Source organism: Pteropus medius, unplaced genomic scaffold (assembly GCF_902729225.1).
Source record: "Pteropus medius unplaced genomic scaffold, Ma_sr-lr_union100, whole genome shotgun sequence".
In the NCBI taxonomy this organism is placed as follows: domain Eukaryota; kingdom Metazoa; phylum Chordata; class Mammalia; order Chiroptera; family Pteropodidae; genus Pteropus; species Pteropus medius.
The window spans coordinates 9,701,343-9,719,292 of record NW_024351729.1 but is presented as its reverse complement, the minus strand read 5'-3'; the positions used below and the strand labels follow the sequence as shown (position 1 = coordinate 9,719,292).

General features: G+C 32.5%; 1 protein-coding gene and 1 non-coding gene across 8 annotated transcripts in view; one reads left to right on the top strand and one right to left on the bottom strand.

Annotated features, from left to right (window-relative positions):
* The window catches only part of HYCC2 (hyccin PI4KA lipid kinase complex subunit 2), a 64,994-nt gene extending 47,566 nt beyond the window's left edge, over positions 1 to 17,428 (top strand). For 4 of the 7 annotated variants that reach the window (XM_039844383.1, XM_039844379.1, XM_039844382.1 and 1 more), the window contains 4 exons: positions 1,791 to 1,878; positions 4,565 to 4,724; positions 5,467 to 5,634; positions 9,773 to 10,465. In XM_039844383.1, coding sequence (XP_039700317.1) covers positions 1,791 to 1,878; positions 4,565 to 4,724; positions 5,467 to 5,634; positions 9,773 to 10,374 — 1,018 coding nt within the window. In that variant the 3' untranslated portion in view covers positions 10,375 to 10,465. Of the gene's footprint in view, positions 1 to 1,790; positions 1,879 to 4,564; positions 4,725 to 5,466; positions 5,635 to 9,772 lie in introns of all 7 variants that reach the window. The other 3 variants (XM_039844378.1, XM_039844385.1, XM_039844384.1) reach the window with 3 other exon arrangements.
* LOC120587765 (5S ribosomal RNA) lies at positions 7,405 to 7,523 on the bottom strand. Its single transcript, XR_005649082.1, has one exon. It is a non-coding gene; the product is annotated as a 5S ribosomal RNA (ribosomal RNA).
* Positions 17,429 to 17,950: the final 522 nt, after the last annotated feature.

Genomic DNA, 17,950 nt, shown 5'->3' with positions numbered 1-17,950 from the left:
ATAAGATAGTTGTCCAGTTTCATTCTTTGCATGTGGCTGTTCAGTTTTTCCAACACTATTTACCGAAGAGCCTATCCTTTCCTTATTGTATATTCTTGGCTCCTTTGTTGTAAACTAATTGACTGTATACACATGGGTTTATTTCTGGACTCTCTAGTCTGTTGAACTCCGTGGGAACTATGTGTGTTTTTATGCCAATACCATACCGAATTGGCTACCATAGTTTTATAATATAGTTTGAAATCAGGAGATGCCTCCAGCTTTGTTCTTCTTTCTCAAGATCGCTTTGGCTGTTCAGGGTCTTTTGTGGTTCCATACACATATTAGGATTTTTGTTCTATCTCTGTGAAAAATGCCATCGGAAACTAGATAGCGATTACATTGAATCTATAGATTGCTTTAGGTTGACATTTTAACAATATTCTTCCAATTCATGAGCTTGTCATTTACTTCCATTTACTTGTATTCTTCAATTTCTTTCATCAATATCTTATAAAAAACTAAGTATACAATGTACACGTCTTTTGCCTCCTTGGTTAAATTTATTCCTAGGTATTTTTGATGCAATTATAATTGGCATTATTTTCTTAATTCCTTTCTTTGACAGCTTGTTATTAGTGTATAGAAGTGTAACTGATTTTTATATATTTATTTTGTATCCTGCAACTATACTGAATTTGTTTATTAGTTCTAACAACTTTTTGGTGGAGTCTACATATAGCATGTCTTTTGCAAATAGATACAGCTTTACTTTTCCTTTCAGATTTGGGTGCCTTTTGTTTCTTCTTTTTTTTTGCCTAATTTCTCTGACAAGAACTTCCAGTATTATGTTAAATAAAAGTGGCAAGAGTGAGCATCCTTGTCTTGTTCCTGATCTTAGAGGAAAAGCTTTCAGTTTTTCACTGTTGAGTATGATGTTAGCTGTGGGCTCGTCCTGTGTGCCTTTATTATGTTGAGGTACATCCCCTCTAAACTCACTTTATTGAGAGTTTTTTAATATATCATTGAATTAGGTTTGCTAATTTTTTTTTGAGGAATTCTGCATCTGTGTTCATCGGGGATTACTGGCAAGTAATTTTCTTTTCTTGTAACCTTGTCTGATTCTGGTATCAGGGTAATGCTGGCCTCATAAGTTTGGAAGTATTCCCTCCTCCTGTGTATTTTGGAACAGTTTGAAAAGGCTTGGTTTTAAATTTTCTTTAAATGTTTGGTAGAAGTTACCCATGAAGCCATCTGGTCCTAGACTGTTGTTTATTGGGAGGTTTCAATTGCTAATTCAATCTCCTTACCTAGTAATCAGTCTGTTCAGAGTTTATATTCCTTCATATTTCAGTCTTGGTAGGTTGTATGTTTCTAGGAACTTACCCATTTCTTCAGGGCTGTCCAATGTGTTGGCATATAATTATTCATAGTCCTTTTAGTGCTTTTAAAATAACCAAAAAGTAACAAAACTAGTCAATAAATTGGAGTGTAGAAATTGTCAGGTTTTCTTTACAGAAAACTGTTTCTCTATATAGCTTATGGTTTTCATGAATGCATTAAATGGATTACCCTAACTATCAGCTCATGATAGAAACCAATTCATGTAAAGAAACATATATAAACTATTTTAAATGCTAATATACGAAATCTTTATTTTGTTCTTATAACCAAAAGTAGATAGTTTAAAAATGAAATGATGTGAAGACCTTGTTTCAGAACCAAAATAGTAAGACTTTGAACAATAAAAAGGTGGTTGTTGATTATTAGAGATATTTGCTAAAGATAATAAACAATCTGCTTCTCCTTAGGTATAATGGACAGTGGGACCTTGGCCAGGAAGTCCTTGATGACATCATTTATAGAGCTCAGCTAGAACTCTTTTCTCAACCACTTTTGGCAAGTGACAACATTTACTTTGTATTAAATATACCTGCCCTGTAAAGGGCACTAGTGGGTAAAAAAATTTAATTATGTAATATATGAGGCAATTCAAATCATTGAGGGAAAAATGGTTATTCCACAATAGTAGTTGGTTAACTGTTGGAGAGAAAGCAAAATTGGTTTCGGTCCTCTCCTCCTACCACATATCAAAATAAAATATAAATAAATTAAAGAATTAAATGTTTTAAAGTCCTTTACCCATTTCCTATTTGCCGCGAGAATACATGCTGGCATTGCTTGCAGCTGCAGCGTTTACCCCGATAACGCATGGTTTACAGTCTTAACCTTATCCTCAAAGTTTGCCACGAAATATCTTGCTTTTATTATTATTTTTGCATCACTCTAGTATATCGATAGTCTTTGTAAACAAATGACATCATTCTACTTATAGCATTCTGTTTTTAGTAATGGTATTTCCATTTATAAAATACAGTAATTCTCAATCGCCGAAAATGTCAAATTCTAGAAAACGTAGCATTTCTACGTATGATGTTAACATTGTTCTCTAGCAGTTGTTAGCAGAAGATTCATTTGATGAAGCTGATTTATGTATACATGTCTGTTACATTAGGATTAGAGACAAGTTCTAAATAACTCCAAGAACAGATTTTATATTATATTTTATTTTAGCCTCAAAGAGCATGTTTATGTAAAATTAAATTAATGCTGGCAGTGAGCTTTCCTTTTTTTCTTTTTCTTTTTTAAACAGGAAATGAGTTAAGATAAGAAAGAGGCAAAGGTTATAAATATTTACTCAGATTTCTAGAGAAGGACTTTCTAAGCTTAAGTGATTGGACAAGTCACTAAAAAAAGGTTGATGATTTTTTACCACATAAACATCTAAATTCTAAATGACCAGTTTTTTAAAAACAAAACTAATATGCAGTACACAGACTGAGAAAAATATTCTCAATAAGCATGACAAGAAAGCCTATTAATATTTGTTTATATAAAAAGATTTTATACTCTTCTATAAGATAAATATATCTCCAGAAGGTAAATGACTAATCTAAAAACAAATGTAGACATCCAATAGTGGAGTAAGAAAGGCATTCTTTATGTTACCAGTAGCAGTATAATGCAACTCTGAACATCCCTCTGGAGAAGCAGTTTGGTAATGTGTTCATTCTGTTTGACCCACTCTCCTATGTCTAGCAATTTTAATTTTTTTTTTAAATGGAAGCACAACGTTAATGTTACTTTTAATCGCAAAGGAATCAAACAGTTTAAAAGTTTCGCAGCAAAGAATTATTAAGTTATATATTTGCTTGATGAAATTAAGTGTTTGAAATTTTATATTAAAGATGGTAAAGCAGTATACAACTATTCTTTTAATCTAGAGAAGAGAGGAAACATAAAAGTGCTAATAGTTTTCTAAGTGATTTGTCTAGGTGATTTTTCTTGTCAGTTTTCTGTATTTTCTAAGCTTTTCGTAGTATTTTTATAATGATATTTTAAAAATATTGTTTATGTAGTTTTACTTGCAGCACTTTAAGAATACAATTTTAAAAGTCATTTTCTTTATATCTTTTTTATATTTTAAGCTAAATAGAAATTTATTAAAATAGCATTTATAATAATTCTTTATATTTGACTTTCCATGTATTTCTAATGTTATCCTTCCTAATTTACTCTTAGAGTTATATTAAACAAATGGATAGCAAGATAAAAACATTGCATCATCATAATACCTTGCATTTGTGAGCCTCTTTAAATTCATACTTTTATCTTTGTAATAATTTTATAAATTAAGTAGATGAGGCATTTGCAAGGCAATGTAGGTAAAGATATTGATAATCTCTCTTCCTGGAATAGTTCTTAATTATTGGGTATTTATTTATTGGACCCAATAAATAACATTTCTTTTCTCTATTCAAATCTAGCACCAGGTGATAAATAGATAAAATAGTGAATAGAGAAATAAGTATCATCTTACTACTGATAAAAACTAAATCGAAAGACTTAACTCCCTACCCCTCAGTCTAGACCTTGGAACAGCCAACTGGTGAAAATGTTTGAGTTGGTAGGGCAGGCACACTTAGCCAGGTTGCTACATTCCACTTGTTTTTGTCCAAGTGGAGAAGGAGAAAGACAATCCTCTATCTCAAGATCTCTACCACATTAGCACTACCCAGTTAAGAAACATGGACCAGTCAATGACATTTACTCTCCAAATATATTTTACTCTCTTTCATGGAGGGCAGAAAGTGATAAGACAAAATGCCGATATGTTTGGGGAAAATTTCTTATGAAAACAAAGGAGTAGAGAAAAGGCTATTTTTTTTTTTTAAATAAGATTAGATTTTCATGTTGTTTATCATCTGAAGAATCAGAAACTTATTCTACTTTTTCTTATGTCAGGGTTCAAATGTTTTCTTTGGAATGCTTTTTCTCTTTGAAAGTCAACCACTCTAAGGTATTGGTGGGGTGACACATTTTTAAAAATAAATTCTCATTTAAAAAGCTTGCCTAGAAGAATACAGAACAACGGAGATACAAACATTTCTGATACATTGTACTTTTATATTTTATATTACAAGTTTTAAATACATATTCAAAAATTATGTAAACACGAAGTGTAGAATTAAGTATAGATTGTATATTGGGTGTAAATAGGTGTGAACTTATATTATCATTTTAGGTTGCCAATGCCATGAAAAACTCATTACCATTTGATGCTCCGGATTCTTCACAAGAAGGCCAGAAAGTACTTAAAGTGGAAGTCACTCCAACAGTGCCGAGGATTTCTCGGACTGCGATTACAACAGCTTCCATCCGTCGCCATAGATGGAGGAGAGAAGGTGGGTACAAAATCTCTATAGCCTACTCATGGATTCAAGTAAATTTATCACTGTTTTTACAGACTGTATTAACACATGATATTATAGTACTCTCTATAATTAAAATTGTTCAGTTTATAAAAATAGCACTAGAAATGTGGTTTAAGTGCCTAAATTTATTTTAATATAAATTTTTTTAATCAAGTAAAAAGATGTCATTTAGAAGGCTCTATGAATGTTAAAACAGAAAGTAAGATCAAGTTAATGTTCGCCTTTTTTCGAACTAGTAATAACAATAAGAAAGAAGTTTCTTTAAGCCTCTTACCAGTAAAAAAGATGCATGTATGACCATTGTGGGAGAAAATTATGTAACTAGCCAATCTACTGGTATAATACTAGCTATCTGTAAAAAAATTGATTATTGTTGTTTTAGATCTTTGTCTTTGCTTTTCCTTTTTAATATGTGCTGAATCCAGCAGTATTTTATAGGCATATGGTACCTCAATAGTCAAGCTGTCTTGCCTAAGAGATATTAATTGCCATTTTAATGATCCCTATTTTTCTGTCCTATTCATTTGCAAACCTCACATTGTTCATCTGCTGCCTTATGTGTGTGTATGCTATGCACACACATGTAACTATTAAATAGTGTTTGTGTTTATATCATATCCATATATACATTCTCTTTATCTGCCAGGGTCAAAATGCTCAGAAAAGAATAGAGCAGCACAAAAGCACTAAAATTTTATATGTTGAATCCCAGATGGCTTTGACTTCTCAAACGAGGCTGACTCGAGTATTCCTGGCTCCCCGATCCAACACGGCTCCACTGACCTAGGGATCAAACGTGTGCAAGAGGGGGAAGTGCTGGTGCGCAGGACCCCTGAGCACGGCTCACCGGAGCCCAACTATGCAGCAGCCACAACAGAGGGTAGGACAGAGATGAGGAGGCAGAAGGCAGTGAGGCAGTTGCTGGAGAGGGATCCTGGCTCTCTATCCTCAAGCAGAACAGCTTTCCATTCTAGCGTGTGTTTCCACTACCCCAAAGTGTATTAGCTCCTCCTTGCAAAACACAACCCCCCATATGCCTAGCGCCAGGTCAGGTACAATCTTTAGTTAACATTCGTGCTGGCCTGAAGTCTGCATCCCTGTGTAATCAAAGAACAGCTTGGCATGGCTACTAACAAGGCAGAGGCCTGTCTCCAAAAGGTCTGCAAACGCTTGGAATTTTTTTCATTACTGAGCATGTTTATTTTAACATTAGAAGAGGAAAAATGCACCTAATGGACATGAGCCTTATTAATCAATATGAATTGATTTAATTCATATAATAATTTATTTTTAAAAAATATGTGAGGAGGATTTTAAAACATTAATACATTATCTTTGTGAAATTGGACTAATGTGGAGCCAGAGATTTATGTCTAATCCCGGGGTGGTCAATTAAGAATTTATCTCTTTGGCAGAGTAAACTAGTACTGATTGGCTTTTTATAATCTGCAGTCAAGTTGCCTGGGTCTAACTAGTGAACTACTGACATCTTTATAAATGTACTATCCTAGTGCACACTACATTTTATCATTTGTTTTAAGTAATAATTGTCTTATATAGCTCCCAAACAGAATTGAAATGTATTATTTAGAGGTCAGGTATCCTGGTCAATCCTGGTTTCTACAATGTAGTTATCTCAAAATGAGAATACTCCCACCGCCCCTTCTACAACCACAACTATCTGTAAAAGAACACTGCTCTCCAATAGTATTTATGTCCTGCTTTACATGTGGTGCCGTAGGTGTTGGCTTTGTGAAAGAAGGAGCTATAGCCTAATTGTTTTTTCATTCTTTAATGTATTGCTACTGTGGAACCTTTACACTAATTTATGAAATATAGCAAATAGTTTTAAAATAGGTTACATATTTTTACTTATTTTGAAGACCAAACATACATGAAGCAGGTACCTTCCACCTTAAGGAAGTCTCTTGCTCTCTGGTGCATTAAAAATGTGAGCATGCTCAGTAAGAATCTAAATCTACTCTTGTTCCCTTGCCCATTTGTCCAGATTAACCTTACTTTATTTAACAGTGCTGCATGTGCATGATCTAGGGACCCAAAGAGTTGGTGCTGTTTTACAGAGATCCTGTGGAAGAATTAGCCTTCTCTTTTTAGAGTTTTTATTTTTATTTTTTTAATGGTATCTCTTTATTATTCCTGGGAGTCAGTTTTATCTTGTATAAAGGCATAAAAATAAAGTATACAAATAGATGTTGAACCCAGAGTTGGCCTAAATTGAACAACATCCTATTTCTCAACATTCCAGGTGACTAAATGAGCCACTTGATGTGTATCTACTACCATTGTTAGAATGTTGGAATATTTGTGCTAAATGTAGTTGTACTAATTAATACTTGATGAAATTCTAGAAAGTGTGGGATAAGGTTAAAATATTTCTTAAATTTTTATCAAAAGTCATACAGTTTGAAAAGGAACCAAAATAATAGTTCCTTTTAAATATCCTATTAATATTAAAATAATCTATTCTATTTTAATATCTCTGACTACTGGTATAAAATTTGCAGTTTGTGAGGGTAGGGTATAGCCACAAGGAAAGAGGAATGAGTTCCTTCACTGTGTTTGAAATTTCTCAAAACTTATTTTGCCTTTTTTAATTTAATTTCATTTTATTATTATTATTATTATTTTATGCCTACAGCACCTGGTCTTCCTAGGTGGTCTCCCATCCAAGTACTCACCAGGCCCAACCCTGCTTAGCTTCTGAGATCAGACGGGAACAGGCGTGTTTAGGGTGGCATGGCTGTAAACTAATTTGCCTTTTAATCTAGATTAATTGTAGTTTTAAATCATTATTAGTAGAAGCTAAATTTATAAGGAAAGACAGATATGAATGGAAAAGTTCATTAAAAATCCTTTTCAGTTGTCTCTTTGGATGATGAATAGTATTGTTACCGCCCAGGGAGAAAATTAGAAAGGAAATAAGTTGTGAGACACAATTGCCTTTTTATTCCTTGAGGTTTTTTAAACAGAAGGAAGGAAATTACTAAAACCTATGTAAAGTCCTGGTAATTTTGAAGTCTGCTGGAGCGTTTGGATAAACATCAATAATTGACCTTAAAATATATACTATATATGTTTTTTAGTATGATGGTTTTAATAGCTTTACAATTGTACTCACGTCGAAATTGAAGGGAATGTGAGCCCATTACCTTTATCCTTTTAAGTAATATTTTATTTTAAAGCTGGATTTAAAATTATTACTAAACTGGGGATGCCTGTGATTAAAGTACAGTCAGTGTTCCATTATATTGATACAGCATTTCTTAGTATATAAATTATCAGTAGTAGGTTTTCTTGCATGGTGGCTCTTATGTTATCATCATCTCTTTTATGGTCATATTGCTTAGGCATCAGATCTGCATGTGGCAAGATTCAGAAGCAAGCACTAAGTCTCTCAGTCTCCTTTTCCTAATTCTATATATATATATATATGTATATATATATATCCAATAATACATTTCTGTTCACTCTTAGTTTTATATTACTAATATCAGTCCTGAACCAATAACTATCCTTTCTTGGGCATTTTGGAGTTCTTTATACTAATTGTAAGTAAATTGCTAAGATGATATTATATAAATATAATTTAAAGTTTTTATTTTGAGATACGTTATATACTATTCCTTTGAACAAGGGGTTGAGAGAAGTGGTGTCAGCTGCATTTTCATATGGCTTTGCATGATTAAAGATTATTAAACTGCTAGATATAATAACAAGATGCTTTTGCTTTAAGGATAGCCTATTTTATTCTTTTGAAGGAAGGAAATAACTAATCCCTGTGGGAAAATATAGCTAGGAAAATATTTTTATTTTTCCAGGTACCATGTTAAATAAAAATTGTGTTTAAATATTTCACATATATTTTACATATGTAACCCTATCACAAAGTAATATTTGTTTAGATTTCTTTCCTAACATTTTACTTAACTGTAATATTGATATCTGTATGAAGATTCAGATTAAACTTCTTACAATCTGGTAAACATATTTATGACATAGTAAACTGCTATCAGTTTTGGAAAGAAGCAGATGTATTACTTTCTAAGAGAATGTATTCATACTTTCAGTAAGAAAATTGGGCTTTCTGGAAACCCCAAGCTAAATATATTATATATGCTTCTCCCCTTAGAAAATCTCAGAATAAGGATTCTTTCATTAACTGCAATTTTTGCATGAAACATAATGCACTAAGTATCTTGTGATTATGAAAGTAATACATCTTAAAACTGAAAACCTAAAATATTATAGAAATACATAATAAAGGAAATCAAAATCCTTAAATATTCCTGCTGGTTCCTTACACTTGCCCTCTAAAATCAAGTATTTTCTTCACATTAATTGATCAAGAAAATATAGAAACCAGTGAGTAGATATGTCCATAAGACAAAATACATATATGAAAATACTTGAAGCAATGTAAAATTTTTAAATTTAGAATTAGAAAATTTACTAGTCCCATGTTAAAGGTTTTAAAGCCATTTAGAAGCAGTTAACTGTTGAATAAATGTACATTTTTTCTATTGTAGTTAAAAAGGGTTTGGTTTGTAGGAATGTTTTTGGCATTATTCTGGGTAACTGAAATTAGAAAGAGGTCTATTTTATGGTAGGTTAAGGAAGATATGAGAAAAAAAATTCTTTTAATAGCTAGATGTGGTCACTTCAAATTGACAAAGGTGCATTATAAAGATTTATGATGACAAAATGTTGTATTTTACCTGAAGTTTTATGTTCCTAAATATTGATAGTAAACTAAGTTTATTTGTGGATAGTTTTACAAAAGCTTGGACTAATTAAAGCCAAATGAACAAAACAAATAAAATACTAGAATTCTGAGTAGATTAAGGTTTCTTCCCCTAAATTATTAAGGGGAGGTATTGATAGCAGGGCCATTGTCAACCTATAGCAAACATTACCCAAGAGAGGTCAGTAGAGTTGTTATTCACAGCTACTTCTTATTTAATTTAGCTATTGCTGAGTCTTTCTGATTTGTTTTTTAGGTGCTGAGGGTGTAAATGGAGGAGAGGAGTCGGTAAACCTGAATGATGCAGATGAAGGATTTTCATCAGGGGCTTCCCTCAGCAGTCAGCCAATTGGGACCAAACCATCCTCCTCTTCTCAGAGGGGAAGCTTAAGGAAAGTAGCAACTGGGCGTTCAGTCAAGGATAAAGAAACAGCCTCTGCCATCAAATCCAATGAGAGCCCTCGAGATTCAGTAGTTCGCAGGCAATATGTACAGCAACCAACTGATCTTAGTGTAGATTCAATTGAGCTGACACCAATGAAGAAACACCTGAGTCTGCCTGCTGGCCAGGTGGTGCCAAAAACCAATAGTTTAAGTCTAATCCGGACAGCCAGTGCTTCCTCAAGTAAATCATTTGACTATGTAAATGGCAGTCAAGCAAGTACCAGCATTGGGGTTGGCACTGAGGGAGTTACTAATTTAGCAGCTAACAATGCTAATCGATACTCAACTATCAGTCTACAGGAAGACCGACTAGGTCAAGCTGGAGATGGTAAAGAGCTCCTCAGCCCAGGAGCTCCCTTAACCAAGCAGTCTCGATCCCCAAGTTTCAATATGCAGCTAATATCCCAGGTGTAGTTTTGACATCCTCTCTCATCTTTCTGCTTACTTTTTAACTGAACATTTCATTGTTCAAGAAGAAACTTCATCCCTCATTGTGAAAATATTGGTCATTGTAATCAGATTTGATTTAGTTTAGGTATGTTCATACTGTATTTTGTATGGAAAGAGCAATAAGGTTTTCTTTCCCCCTCCTTCCTATATCTTCTCTTCACCTATTCCTTGTAAATGTGTTTGTGAAGCAGTATAAAATGTTTGCATTTTCCATGCTTTCCTTTCTCCTTGGGTGATGTGCAATCCATCGTAGGCTGATCGGTCCCATTTCAACACTGTGAGACTGAGGATATGTTAGAGGAAATGGTGTATATGATCCCTATGAAATGATTCTTTGGCTTTTGTTTAAAAAAAAAAAAACGGGTTTGTTCTCATAATCTATAGAACTATGAAGATTACTTGGTCATACTTTTTTCTCTCTTAACCAGGAGTGCCTCAGAGATTCTGCTATGACTTTGGACTTCTCTGAGTCTGTGCAATCATTTTCTTGAAAAGCAAGGGGAAAGGTGGTAGACTGTTGCACTTTTTCATTAAAATGAGCATGGCTCTTCCCCACCCCACCCCCCATCTCCTTTATCTTGAGGACACAAATGTTCAATTACTGAGGCATTTAAATCAAGTTGTGGCCACCTCCATTTGAGGGCAGGACTCTAAGTTGATTGTGTAATTGATAATGCACTTTCTCAAAGACTCTGTAGTCATTAACATGCCTTCCCTCCTCCCTACAAGGACATAAGGTCATTTCTGTCCTTCAAGTTTGAACAACTAACAAATCAGAGAATCCAAGGGGCATGTTCTGTTTCCCAGGAATGACTGACACTTTGGTGCTGGGGTTTTGTAGGGGGAGGGAGTGGTTTTTGTTTAGCTTGTGTGGGATTGTCTGTGTGAGGGGAAATTTTGATTGGTTTTCTTTCTTTTCCTTTGTGAGCTGATGATGACTGAAGTAGAACAAGTACGTCTTCAGGTAAAGAAAGGGATTTCTCATCCTGCTTTCTGTGATGTCAGACTATTGGAGAAACTCTTTCAGCTGCTTTCTAGATGTACCTAAATTCAGTCAGATATTTTGGATTAAGAAACCTGAAGTCCTGATAGATCATATACTCCAAGGAAATATATCAGGGACAGATAATTGGCTGAAAACACTGATACTTCAATGTGACACATTTTTATAGAACATTTCTACCAGGAGGTACTGACTTGATTTCTCCTACAAGGAACACACTGCCTTTGTGTTTAATGCATTTTGTGTACCTTCTAATCATATATCTACAAAAGTTTCTCATTTTTATAAAACTTTGAAATCATGCCAGTAAGCTGAATGTTGAATGTATGTAAAGTAGCATTTGGCAACTGTGCTACAGAAATGCATTATTGGTTAAAAAAAATTTTTGTTCTGATTTGGTTGGTTAAGATTTCATCATGACCTCTTCTGGTTTCAATCTCTAATGCTTGGTCAAAATAGAAGAGAATATATTGATTTTTGAAAATCAGTATATTGTGACTTGAACTGCTATGCGTTATTCTTCCACAAAATACATCAGAGCTATTAGTGCTTTGTCTCTTTAGATATTTTTATTTTATTGTGAAAAATATATATATACTGAATTTATAGAAAGCAAGTATTCTCCTAATTGACAAAGCTTAAAATTTTCTCTCTTCCAATTAAAATTATAATATATTTTGATAATTAAAATAACCAGAAAAATGCCTCTTGTTTTTTTCATACTTTTAAATCTCACCCTTTCTCCCTCCCCCTCTTTCTTTTTTAAATTTGGTTTGTTTGTTTAAGAGGTTTTTTTGTTTGTTTAAGGGATTTTCTTTTATAATCTTTATAAGAACAATGAAATACTCGTTTGAAGTTGGTGGTCTGTAACATTTTTTCAGCTCATGTTAAAATAGAAAACTAGAAGCTGAACTAGTATCTGCAACATTGCCAAAGTCCAGGGTAAAGCTAAAAGTTGATAGAGATTTATTAATGTGTGTGTATGTGTATGCATGTGGTGTAAACATATCACAAAGACATTTTAGGTATCCCTTACCTCTAATTTACCTATGAGATGCCAGATAAATGAATTAAAAAGTAGCTAAAATAAATGAGGTATAAAGATCTGTAACATACTAAGGAGAGCAGAGTTTCAGGTATCAAAGGAAAAGAGCATGGTACTTAACAAGGAGTAAGGAAGGTCTTAGCCATGGCTGGAGGTCAGTCACTTACGGCAGAAATGCTCAGTTGATTTAAAAGGCTGAAGGATTGTTTTTCAATTCAACAAGTTGTGTATTTCTTGCCATCTAAATCAAGCATGATTTTAGTTAAAGCACAAAAAATACCAGATAATACCAAATTACAACAAGAGCTGTAATAAATATTATAAGATCCCCCTTTGGTTTGTTAGAAATCTTATGTTAAACCTGATAAGTTGGTGTTGAAAACTTTCAACTTAGAGGATTTCATTTATCTGTGTGTATACGTATTTTGTATGTCTATATAACCCATTAATGTTGAATGACCCTGTAATATTTCTGTTTCATACTTTTAAGTGATGTGATTTGGCCCCAATGAAGAAACATTTCATTAAATTCAAACTTTGCATTCAGGATTTTAGAACAGATTTCTTGTGCAAGATATAGTTAAAATGGGATGAGTTAGTTTAACCATAAATCAAATTTTTGGAGATTTTTTTTATATTCATTTGTGTTATTTATTGGCATTTAAAACAGTTTTCAGATACAACAGTTACAAATATATGCCAACAATATTCATACTTTATCTTTTAACCTTTTGTTTTATACTTCCTAATTTCCATCTAAAAAAAAGTCCTTTCATCTATGGAAAAGCTAGTGAGGGAGAAAATACTTGTTTTCTATAATAAAATAATTTGATACCATCTATACCATGTTGGGTTAAGAAATACAAATAAATATCTGAAGGTTTTGGGAATTCCTCTAATTACATTGATTTGAAATCATGTTACTAGAAAGCAAACTAAAATGTAAAGTGAAAAGCTAACTTAGAAGTAAGATTTTTGAATATAAAAATATTTTAGAAGCTGGGAGGGAAATGTTTGTAATTTGAAATCCTGACCCTTGCCCTCCTGATTACTCTTCTGTGCCTATTTATTATAGAGTGAGAATTTTTTGTGCTAGCAGAGACTCTAGAGATAATCTTACTAGTCTCCTATCACCCCTGCCCCATATCCATCCTCAGGAAACTGAGGCTCAAAAGGTTGTGATGTGATCAAGGTCACATAACCAAGAAGCAGAGCCAGAATCAAACCCCCTGTCTCCCATCAAATGCATAATAGCACCACACTGCCCCCCTTTACTCATACTATGGTATGTGTGTTATGTAACACTCTCCATTTTTACAGTTTCTGTACAGTTCTAGTAGTTGGTGAATACAGCATAATAAGAAAAGTACTAAATCTAGAAAAAATATAGAGTAATAAACATAGATAGGGAAGTATTGGAAATGTAGGTATCTATACCACAGATGTAAGGATAGATACATTTTCCTTATTCTAATTTATGCCTTACTATTTTCTGCCATATAACAGTTTTACGCTGCCATTTATAGTTGATTATATTGCTGGGGATTTATTTAAATGCAAAATAAACCCAATGAAGTGGCTTTGATCAGTATTTCTAGCTATTTTAGAGTAATTTTTGAATCAGCCAGCTTTTAGTCACCTAGGTGGCAAGTTAATTGTATTGCACAATGGAGTATTGCAAAGTAAATATTAAATAATTTGATTCCATTAATTTCTAATGTCAAAAGAGATTGAACCTTCCTTGTGCTTAGAGCAGATAGATAAAGCAACATTTCTTTATGTGATTGGAAAAGGTTTGTTGTATGAAGCTTGTGATTTCATAATGGAATGGTGACCATCATGTCATTTAATGTGTATATACCATATGAAATGTCCTAAATGTGGTAGACTCAGTTATATAAACTCAGTATTTCCAACCTATACTCTCAAATTCCACTTAGTAGCTTTAAATTAATTATAATTATTTATTAGACACTGGAATACTGAGAATAACTTCTTTCAGATTGTTTTGTTTGCACTATATTTGTGAATATTTTAATAAAGTAGGGTGTTTTTCCTACCTCACTTTGTGAGGTTTGTATGGGTCCATTTTTGACTACTTTAGTTGACAGTCAGTTGTCTCATTTAATTTTCTGCATGTTCATTTGTAAATAAAAAAATTAGTATGTGTCTTTAGAGAGTAGTACACTATTTATACAAACACTGGCAATGAGGATCTCTCCATTTATGATCTTGGATTACAAAGTAAGTTTTATTTTTTTAAATCAGTATTTCAGTTACATATCTTTTTCAGTTTAAAAATGTTTGATAGGTCATGCCAGTGGTTGGAAAGTATATAAGAATTTTAGAGCAATTTTTCTCTATTATGGCTATGTTAAACAGTCTGAACATGATACTTTTTATCTTTCAAGTTGAATGATTATTGTCATGTTTCAAACCACTAAGTTGGTTAAGACACTTATTTGTAATACTTTAATTTTAAAGTGCTTTTTAGAAATAAGTTGTTTGAAAACCAACTAGACATTATTGCTAACTTAAACTCTAAATATTAACGTACATGCCAGATTATAAGATGGAGTGCAGTGTGAAATTGTTAACAGTGCTAATAAATCATAATGAGTTACTAGATTGGTACAATTTTCCATTGCCAGGGTGGTTATGTTGATTAATGTAAGACATAAATTTTAGTATTACCTGCATTGCGTACCTATTGGGTATATCATATTGGCACTGAACATACATAGGAAATACTATTCACAGAGTCAACCAGTGTGAACTTAAACTATATTAGATTTTTGATGGTGCCACAAATTTGTGTGGTGACCCCAAGCCACGAGAATTAGAGGAGTCATCATCACCCAAACTTCCTCAGCTTGTGTAGGCACATTCCTTCTAAACTTGACCATAAAACCACAAAATTTTGGTAATGTAATCTCTTCAGTATTTTTGTAGTCTTAGCCATTGATCACATGAGAAATTTATACAAGAGCAAAAGTTCAGGTTAGAAGTTAGCAGAAAGCTAGGAATGATGTGAAATAACTGGCAGCATAGTACAGAAATGTAGGTTCTATATTTTCCTTCTGATTTTGAGAAAATGTTTACAAATTAGGGCACATTCACATGTCGGCTATTATACTATTATGTTTAATATAGATTTTACCAATAAAATTAGTATTAGGTGTAGCTTACATTATAAATGGGTCTTTTTTTTAATAATTGTATATCTGGAAATAGGTTTAATAATGCAATTATTTTATTTTCAAAGAGAAATGAACTTAATTCTACAATCCATCCCCAAACTACAGAATTGATACCAATCTGGTTTTCTGTATTTGAATCTCAACAGCTCAGTGTTAATTATATCAGAGGAAATTCTTTACATCTTCATTGATTACAAAATTTACCAAAGAAAATGTATCAACCAAATAGAATTTTTAAAATACCTTACTGTTAAGGAATGAAGCCCCTTTAACATAAAGGATTGTTTTCTAGCCTTGGGAGAAATAGATATTAAAATATTCTTTGATCTGGAACATAGATATACAGGACCTACAAGATTCCATTTGAAATTTTCTTATGTCAGTAAAATAGCCACATTTACACTTCCAGCAAAAATACCAGTTAAAGGTTAAGTCCAAATAATATAGCTATGGCACGTTTTCATGTCTTAACTCAAGGGTTCTGTCCATCAGTATTGAATAAAAAAGTGTGGAAGTTCCTAAAATTGGTATATTGTATGATCTTGTGATTTTTTAAATGTAAAATTTAAGGGGAAGTTATGGAAATGCACCTTTTCAAATGGGCAATGGCAATGCTAATAAGTATGATATAGGCTAAAATGGTATGTTTGTTTACATAATTTATGTACATGATCACTCTGGGTGTTTTTCTTTTCAGAAAAACATGATTGGGTTAAGAAAAGCTAAAATACTTATTTAATGATTTTTTTTGAAAAATGAAATATAACTATTAACTGATGTTCAAAACAGGCTCTATATATTATTTTTTTTCATATCAGGTGGTAGTTAAAAAGTAATGACTGTATTGATCTTAGAAAGAGAAGATTGGCTTTCTAACAATTACTAATGTAGGTTTGTGGGTGTTATCATCCAAACTGAATTAAGAGAGAATGCTCAATGCTCATGTGTTTTAAAATATTTGTAATAAGTTCATCAACTACTTTACAATGAATCTTTTTAGTTCTTATTCTAAAAATTAATGCTGGCTTTACATTCAGTTTAAGTAGTTAAGTGAAACAGTATTTATGGTGCAAAAATTATTTTCCCATTATTTTCCTCATAATAATTTGGCTCTCCTAAGCTATAATTTCTGAAGAGTTTTTACTACTTTAACATTTTGTGGTCTGATATCTGTCAAAATGGACAATTAAACAGGAAACATCCCACTTACACATGTTTGCTTTATAAAAGGATATGGAATGTATAGATCAGCTGTTCGTTTTTTGTTTTTTAAACCAGCATCAACCTACATCTTGGTATAAACTTACCAAGTATTCAGAGAATAGTGCTGGTGAAAATTTAAATAGAATAGGCATGAAGAAAATAGGATATCTATTGACTGATGTCCTTTCAACCTAAGACTAGTGAAAACCTTCATTTTTTTTCAGAGCTGAAGAAAAAAACACACATTTAAGATCATATTTATTGGTGCATGTAAGCCATTATCTTAACTGTCTTACTGAACTGGTTAATGCTGTTGATTGTTGAAATGTGAAATGTAGTCACTGTTGACCTGTAAATATCTGCCAGAGATGAAAAAAATATTTTAAGGTATTGTAAATAAAGATGTATAAAATTCATTATCAGTCTGCAATGCAGAAACATATCTAAGATGTATTGTGTTTCTTAAGAGATGTGTAATTTTTCCCTAGATGTATCTAGTTACAGTAAGAATGTAAATGTTCTTTTTGTACAGTATAAAAATACAACTTTATTTGCCTTTTGACTGGATTTCCCTGAGTTAATTTGATATCTTACCTAAATTTGATACCTTCAAATGGCCCTTCATTGCATTTTTTTCAAAGCATGCTATTTTATTTAGGTCTGAACCTTTTATTTACATGGCACCCTATTAAGGCAGTTTACAAAATTAATTAAGGCAATATATAAAACTAATTATAGCACCATGAAATAAGATATAACATGAAGGCAGGAGTGAAATTAATACATAAAATATGTGCCATATGTTTCTGTATGTTATTGTTGATAAACAGATTTATCTCTGAACCTTAAAGCAGCTAAATGCAGAAAGAAGTAAGATTAATTATGTGATTTTCAGATATTCTTAAAACAAATCAATTTCTCATATGAAGCACAACTGTTTCTAGTACTGAGATGTTAGGAAATTTTCTTTCCTCGGTCCTTTATAAAGAGCAGTTCGTCATTATTTTAGTACTACCTACATTCACCTCAGCAGTACATTTTGAAAGTGTCTGTGTGTTCACACTCTTACCAGCAGTTTTCTCTAATCAA